The sequence below is a fragment of the Micropterus salmoides genome, unplaced genomic scaffold (genome assembly GCF_014851395.1).
Source record: "Micropterus salmoides isolate LMB-PRFRI ecotype aquatic unplaced genomic scaffold, ASM1485139v1 Ms_hic_scaffold_2740, whole genome shotgun sequence".
Lineage (NCBI taxonomy): Eukaryota > Metazoa > Chordata > Actinopteri > Centrarchiformes > Centrarchidae > Micropterus > Micropterus salmoides.
In genome coordinates this window covers 16,651-25,192 of record NW_024041974.1, presented here as the reverse complement: position 1 = coordinate 25,192, position 8,542 = coordinate 16,651, and the positions used below count along the sequence as shown (strand labels likewise).

The following is an 8,542-nucleotide window of genomic DNA, read 5'->3' as shown; positions in this document are numbered from 1 at the left end:
GAGAAAGATCGTGAACTTTAACCTGAAGCTCCTCGACCCGGAGCTCCATGAATGTTTCTGCTGCGTCAACTCCTCGATCACCTGAGACAGAAAGAGAGAGGAGAACACGTTAAGATCTGGTTAAGCTGGAGTGAAGTTCAGAGATCTAACCCAGAGCCACTGGGGTCACAAACGTTTTTTAATGTACCATTTTGTGTAAATGTAAAGTTAAAGTCACCCGTCTTTGTCGGCCAGGGCCTGCTGGGTGAGCAGTCCGTCTGAGCCTCCACTCTCTCCATCCTCTCCAACATCTCTCTCTCCAGAGCCAGGCAGCGCTGAGCCTCAGAGTCCGCCAGCGAGGCCATCCGCTCAGCCTCGTCTCGGGCCAGCAAGGCCTCCTGAACGCAACACAAACAGGAGGAAAAGCTCTTAACTGTAAAAATCAAATCAGTGCAAACGTGCTTCACGTCTGGCTGTCAGGGATCTGGTCTTGCTTAAAGATTAATTCCAATTTATACACACAATAACAAATGAATTCCATGAGAGAATGTGTATTTATGTGTCTTTTATTTATGTGTACCTCTTGTAGCAGCTGAACTTTGGTTTCGAGGATTTCCTGCATGTGGCTGATCTCTTCCTGTCGCTCCGCCAGGCGACGCTGCAGCTCTGCTTCATTCTGATTGGACAGGCTCTCTGCCGTCGACCTGAGGTTGTAGTTTCAGACAAAAACCTTTTTTTATAAAGCGAAGCTGCAATTTTTTTTTGTCTTTTTAGGGATATAACATTTTGATGACAGGGTGTCTCTAGGCCTTCTTACCAGACCAGTTGACCGCATTAACATACATTATTCAAAGCAACACCAACTAAACTGTATTGAATATTTATAACATATAAATGCATTTTGAAGCCAATGACTGTTTATTTGGTTGAAGAAACTCTGAAGTCAGTAAATAATAAATGTATTCAACAGCTGACTTCAGAGGCAGATGGGTTTATTTAATCAATCATGTCTGGTCACTTGAGCAGGGTGTAATTAGAAGGAGTCTTTCCCAAAAGACTCAAATACTTGTCTCACAAGTCATAACGTACTGCACTTCAATGTCTATAAACCGCTTCAAATCTATTCACCAGCAACAACACCGGTGAAGCTGGGAAATATTACAGTTAGTTGCAACAGTTAGTTGTTGACTAAAATATATTTTGACACAACTATATATTATAGTACTGGATAATAACTCAAATTAGTCGTTCTGATGTTCCGGACCTTTACTTTGGGAAATTTTCTCTAACTGGACCTCTTTGAATTTTAATTGAATACCCCTGACCGAGTTGCTCCAGAGGCGTGCGACCTCTCACATATACAGCAATTGTAAGTCGCTTTGGATAAAAGCGTCAGTCATGAATAAATGTAATGTAAAGACAATGATTGTACAATACGATCCCCTGCATTTTATTATTTAAATAATAAAAAATGTCCTTGAATGTTGAATTTGCACCATGATAGATGATCATGGAAATGGATAATGAGGCCGAGAGACCTGTTTGAGGAAATTGAGGCTTTGTTTAAGGATGAACGGTGCAACATTTCATCTGAGTCAGATGGAGCACTGAGTTCAGCCATTAATCATATTGGTGCAGCACCACCTATAGCTGGACTGTCATTACATTTGTTCAAATCCCTTAATGTGGAAAAGTGCATTTGTCATCAGAATTTAGTTCAAACTGCACAATATGTTTATTTCAAATCTGCCGCACCCAGAAGAATCTGGCAACCAACTCAATATCATATGTAAAACATCTGAATGGAGCAATCCTGTTTGAAAGGTGCTATACTAATTAGGTTTGATCGATAGAACCAATTATGGCATGAAATGGAATAAAATTTAAAATAATAAATACATTTCAGGTTTATCCAAGTATGTAAAGAACCAAATGTGGTGAATAATGGATGGAATCGGCACAATATGAGGTAGAAACAACGTGGTGACAGATTTATCTTGATCCAAAGAATGATCCAATTTTTATTCTAAAGAGGCAAAAAACTAAGTCTTTTCCTCAGAATTGTAAACCATCCAGATTCTGACGTCTCATCTCATGATCAATTTGATTAGTAGACGACAGACTAAACAACTTATTCAATATGTGGCATTTGATTTGTGAGCTGGTACCTCCCCACCTTCCCCTTGCAATTAATGTTTATTTCAAGTACTTATGATGTTAGCGGAGGAGGTCTGAAGTTCAGGTGCGGTGGCCCACCTCCGCTATAAACCACTGTGGAGACACCTGGTTTTACAAAAGACCACGTTTTCCGGCTGTTGCTTAACTTTCTGGTCACAGAACTTTGAGATCTCCTGCTAATAAGCAGACACAGAAAACAGAGGCAACAACAAGGCAGACTTAAACACGGTGAACTTTGAGTCCAGTAGGGGAAATGTCTCTGTCTGGGATATTTATGATAAAGCCAGTCTGTCACTGCCCCACCACTCAGCAACTTCAACAGCCAGAAGGTCACACTCCGCTTTTCCTCATCACATCTATCAGTCAGGCGCTAGCTAAGAGCTCCAGTGATAAACTGTGGCCAGAGAGTTTATTTATAAAACAGCGGGGCAGAGAGAGAGAGAAAGAAAATGCTTCAGCACTGACCCCAAACTCCACTCTGACATGCATTTACTCTCCTCAAAGGCTGGAATCTTTGCTCCTTTTCATTATTTGGATTGTGAAGTGCTGAATCGACTGATTGAACTAATTACTATGCGTATACTGGCTGCATGACTACACAGTGTGACTGAGCTAATGGTGTTTTTCACGGCGTCCACACGTGTGTTGATTCTCTTTCCATTTCTTGTAATACATACAAGTGTAGACGGGGTTTAGCATGATGACTGGAAAAATAATGACACAAAACAAACCAAATCCAGTGTTTCTAAATGTACCTTCAGAAAAATCTTTTCCCTACCATACATGCGTAATTCCATCTGTGTGCACAAACTAGGGCTATGGAGAAACACTTGAGTGGGCGTTGCCACAGTGAGAACAAATAAAATATTTTCTATAAGGAAAATCCCCATACTTTAATGAGCCAGTAAAAATATGACGTATTGCATAGACAGCCCAGTGTCCCTTAAAGAGGTGGTATTATGCTCATTTTCAGGTTCAAAATCTTATTTAGGGGTCGTAGCAAGACAGGTTTACGTGGTTTAACTTTCAAAAAACACCATATTTTTGTCATACTGCACATTACTGCAGCTCCTCCTATCCGAATGAATGGGGAGAGAACCAGAGAGCTTCACTTTCACTGGTAGCCAGGACATAAAAACTACATGACTAGAATCTGCAGTAAAATCTGATTAAAATTGCTGAGAAAGTTCAACGACTTTGCCCCAAAATAAGGTTTAAAAAGCGTTTTTCTCTACCGGTTATACTTCTCTCCTGCACATGCGCAGTAGAAATAAAATAAACCCTTATGTCAGTGGAACCACACGATTGGCTGAAATACAATTCCCGCTTTGGCTGTTAAAAGCTTGGCTTTCAAGCGAGAGGGGCGGGATAACCGGCATCTTTGCTGTTACGGGCTTTCCCGTATTGTGTGTTGTATTGAGTGGCGTGTCTCCTCTGAAATATCACTGGGTCCCCTTACCAGCTTAGCAACATGGAGCAAGAGTTTCAGTGAGGTGAGTTATTAATCTGTAACAAAAGTTTCTTTCATCTTTAAAGTTTCACTGTCTGGAGGGCAGCTAGTGTTTGGAAGGGGGAGGAGAGGTGTGTGCCGCAGCTCAGTGTTTTTGAGGGCGTGTCGGAGTAGCCGATTGGCGAGCGTTATATGATGTGCATTTAGGGATGAAAGGGAAGCGGCTGGACTACAAACCAGCTGTTCTCAGGCAGTTCAGAGCAGAGCTTTCTGTGGGAGATGGGAACTCCCTTTGGGCTGGACTTTGGGCTTTTTAACTTTGCAAACCTGTTACATTCACAAAAAAGGTATAAACTCAATAAAGGAGAGGGAAAAAAGACAAAAAGCAGAATACCACCTCTTTAAAATCCATTATTGGATGACACTGCAGCACTAATATAATACCGTGCAAGAAGGAGCATAACATTCATGTCTCTTATGTAAACCTAAACTGACCTTAAAGAATCAGTTCCCCACGTTTATGAAAGGTAAGGTGTCTATTCATACAGATGGTCCCAGGATTTGATATATCTTTATTTGAGATTTCTGCATCCACAACAATGAAAATCAAAAAATTTGTAGCGCTAAAAGTATTAGTAATGTGGCGTTAAAAGAATTTCTACAGAAGAAACAGTCACAATGGATCCTGTTGACAGCAATGTCAGATATTAGTGAGTTCTGATATCTCAAAACCTGGACCAATAACACATTCTGCATGCTTAGGTAATATTAAGATTTGGCGGTAAAACGGTATTAGAAAAACATCAGCACTAAACTTTCAAAAACATTGGAACTGAACTTATTCTACAGGTTATAGACTTTATATCATCCTGATGTTTGGTGAGTGAGGCTGCAGCAGAGAGGAGTTAAAGCACAGATCCGCTAAAAGAGAGACAGCTGCCTCGCAGACAGGTGCTAGAGCTCAAATAGTTCCCAACTCAGCTACGCAACAAACCACAAGACACCTCTGCCCTTTCCTCTCACTACTGCCTTACTCTCTATGTCCTGCCCCTTCAAAACAAACCTCACCCCCACTCTGACTCCTCACCCTCATCCCCCCCTCTGTCCCAGAACACAGAGCCACTTCATCCTCTTCAAAAGCATTTCAGCGCGAGTCCATACATGGCATTCCTCAGAGCTTAGTCCGTGTTGTGATAGCTAGGTGAGTCTACAGGCCAGCGGGCTGCGTGTGATGAGAGGCCGCCGGGTCCCGTGGGCGCCCAAGCTCTGATGTATTGATAGACTCATGGGAAATAATCAAACTGGCGATGAAAAGAGTGTTTTTGTAGTTCTCTGTCAGGTTTCTCTAAAGGCATTTCAACAAATCTGTGCAGCACAAGCAGCAAAATACTTGAACCCACTTGTGAATATATTTTTTAGACTGTTCAAGAGGGCTTAATATTCTCTGGGTGAGTGATTTGTTAGATACATTTGGAGTTTCAAGACCTGGGGATTCTCAAACTAATACAATCATGGTCACTGAGAGGGTCAAGAAATGTGAAACACAGTCAAATACTCACAGCGCTTTGTCCAGAAGCTGTTGTTTCTCCTCAAGTTCGTTTTTCAAACTCTCCACTTCAACCTTCAGCTCGATGTTCTGGAAAAGAGATTCATTAAACAAAAGAGTGTTTTATGTAAGAAGAATACATCTTAAATGATTTTATGCATTTGTAATCATTGATTGGTTGTCTCAGTGGGATACTAAGTCAAAATTGCATGTATTTTAAAGAAGATTCCATTTCAGATTTGAGATTTTGTTGAGTAGTGGGGAGTAAAAAACACATTCACTGATAATATCACATGATGTTTCTTTTGACCTTGATAGCGATAATGTGAGAATATGTCAGGGATGACTTGTTGTGTTTTCAGGAGGTATTTACAAGAGAAAAAGAAATGGATGTGCCCTTCCAGGAATTATGAACTCTATTGAATGATTTGATAATTATGAAACTCCCGGTGCACTCTTAATACAATTTCCAACAAATGAATTGCTTGAATCTATTTCAGTTAAACTGATAATAGCTACAACAAGCAGCGACACATAAACAGAAGTTCAAGTCCAGTCCTGAATCTCTGCAAGAACTTACTCAATCAGAACAAGCAGGTCAGGTCAGGCAGGTTATTAATAAATTGATTATGATTAATTATGATAGAGATTTTAGGCTATACTGTCAAGCTTTCAGATACATTGGCTTGGTATTAGCATAATAATTCACTCTAAGGAGTTCAGTAATGCAGAGAGACACAAAATGAGCTTCCTAGGTTGCACGTGCTGACCTGTATATCAGGGAGCTCTGTAGGACTATAAATAGCTGGTAGGGATATGAGCACCTGCTGTATCTGTCTCCTTTGCAGTCCCCCCATGGCCCCAATGTAATATCCACCACTCTCCCCTCCCTCCTCCTCCCCCACTGCACCCAGCAACACCTCCACTTTTAACTTTTGGCTCTGAACGCAGCAACAAACTGGACTGAACTGGCCGTCCGGTCTCTCACGTGCAGTTTATCTGCCTGCAGTGGTGATTTACTTTTCTGTACACCCATCTGCTCCTGTAGTGAAGGTCCGATTACTGACGTGCTGACACACAACACAGGTGTTGCTGCTTCTACCATACTCGCATGCAACATGTATACACTCATGCAGCGTGCGCACATGAAATTAAACTAGTAGAGGGCATGCACAGTGTGCAGGCATGCATGCAAACAGCAGGCCTGAGGGCTCTCAGGCTAACATGATGTGGGTCACTGGGTCTATAGTGGCCGACAGGAAAAGACAGACAGTGCAGGGGCAGTTAAAACAACCATTCTCTCACATGTGGGTCTCTTAGATATACTGTTTGTGCCCTTCATCTGTTCTAACAGGCAAAGCGCATTGTTTGATGTGTTTTCAATTTTCCTTGAAAACTCAGATTATTCAGGAGGAGGAGTTTCAACTGTTCTTCATCCAGGTTTAATGTCCTCGTGCATTTCAGAGGTGCCATGTTTCCTTCTGGAAGGAAACAGTGTGAAGCACTGTTTACAGTAAAAAGGGTCCTCTGTGTCAAGTACAGCTCAGAATGAGATCATACAAAACAGCTTTCAAATGTCTGAAATGTGATTTTCTTTTCATAAAAACTGTACTAAAATTTGTCACTAAGAGCCAGATTACTGTAATATGAGAATACATGTTCTAATAAATAGATGCTTACAGTACACAAAGGTGAACCTGTGCTGTACTGGTAGCCTGTGATGGAATATATTTGCATGATTAAAAACATCTTGAACATCTTTTGGTTTACCACAGCTTCACTCTTAGACTGTAGCCTGTAGCGGGCCTCTGACAGCCCTCTCCTCTGTCCACTGGCCAAATTCATCTACCTGCTATATTAAACACGGCTGAAATCAGAGGCTTTGCATCTTAAAGAAGGTGTCTATCTAAACGGGCTCACCATCATCCTGCTCTCTATTCACTGTCACAGTAGATGTAAATACTGTGACAGTGAATTGTTACTTTAATTCTCACAGACTCATAAATAAAAATACTCCAGACACTTTCCGAGCTCAGTGGAGGAAACCACAGAGTTCACAGCGGCTGAGAGACTTTGAAAGTTTTGAGACAAACTGTAGCTTGCAGCCTCTGAGTCCCAGTCATCCTCAAATGCAAAAACTTCTGACTGGCAGACTGTATGAACTGTTGCTGAGCAGCCTGAGACCTGCTGTCAGTACTAATAACTGTCAGTACAAACCTGCAGCTCTCACTTTCATAGTGCATGCAGACACAGAGGATTTTGAATGATTCCCTGCATGCATTGCATCATCAGTCCTTTCATTCACAGATGAATTTTTTCACTCACCCTCTTGTGCACATCATCGCTGCTCTCCTCAAACTTCTGCTGGATCTTCTCCTCCAGGAAGTAGATCCTGAGCTTCAGGCTGAAGTTCTCCTTCTTCAGGTCGTTCAGGTGCTGCGAGATAGTGCGGCAACCGCGGAAAGCAGAGTTAGACATGATGACAGGTGGCTCCTCTGTAGGGGGCATCGCAGCCCCCCATTTAGTACGGCATAATATGTGAAAAGACAGGGCTGAAGAGAATCAGAGCTGTCCTGACTAAAGAATCAAGCTATCCAGACAATAGGGAAAAGAGATCAGGTCTGTGCTCGGTCCTGCCGTCACACATCAACAGGCAGGAACAAGAACACAGTCGTGGTCAAAACATAAAGTTGACATGAGCTCCTCTCAGTTTGGATTTGTCACAGGAGGGTCGGGGATGGCCCACAGGCTGGCAACAGGGGATATGGGAGGGGAGAGGGGGCAAGGGGATGTTTCCTTTTTTACCCTCAGGAGTCATGCCAAGAATCTGAGACAGTAGAGCGAGAGTGTGTGTCTGTCTGTGTGTGTGTGTGTTGATAACAGGCACAAGTGCTGAGCTGCTGTAACATTCAGACTTGTGAATGTGTGGGAGACTTGATCAGTGTGTTTTCCTTCCATCTGACCTTTGTTTAATTAGGGTGGTGGACTACAGCATAGGTCATTTGTTAGAGAGAAAAATTAAGAAAACCTCTGCTCGTCTTGCAAAAAATGACAGTTGTCTCCCTAAAGCAAAGGCGGCTAAAGAGTGGTGTTACCCAGCTGCAAAAACTTCATAGGTAGTGAATGGTTGGGCACTGCAGAACCTGTATTCAACAACAATGTGGTTTATGACTTTTAACTGAAGCGTATGCCCTCCAACAACAATGACAGGAACAAGTTGTACTGATACAGATCAGTGAACTGGACTGATTAACATGAATGTGAAGCAAGCTGTTCAAAATACCCTAACAAACAGAGGTACCAGTGGAGCGATCGATAAGAATTACAGCCAGTGAAAAAGCAGATCCTTCATGGAAAATCTCTCATATAGTCGAGAAAAGATGGGATAG

The 8,542-nt window shown here is 42.1% G+C and overlaps 1 protein-coding gene across 1 annotated transcript; it reads right to left on the bottom strand.

Moving 5' to 3' along the window:
* Positions 1-22: 22 nt before the first annotated feature.
* LOC119881844 (myomegalin-like) lies at positions 23-7,871 on the bottom strand (the record flags this gene model as incomplete). Its single annotated transcript, XM_038691949.1, has 5 exons — positions 7,479-7,871; positions 5,167-5,243; positions 560-683; positions 218-377; positions 23-81 (listed from the first exon to the last, which is right to left on the bottom strand). Coding segments are annotated over exons 1-5 (603 nt in total), but the record flags the coding sequence as incomplete, so codon positions are not given.
* Positions 7,872-8,542: the final 671 nt, after the last annotated feature.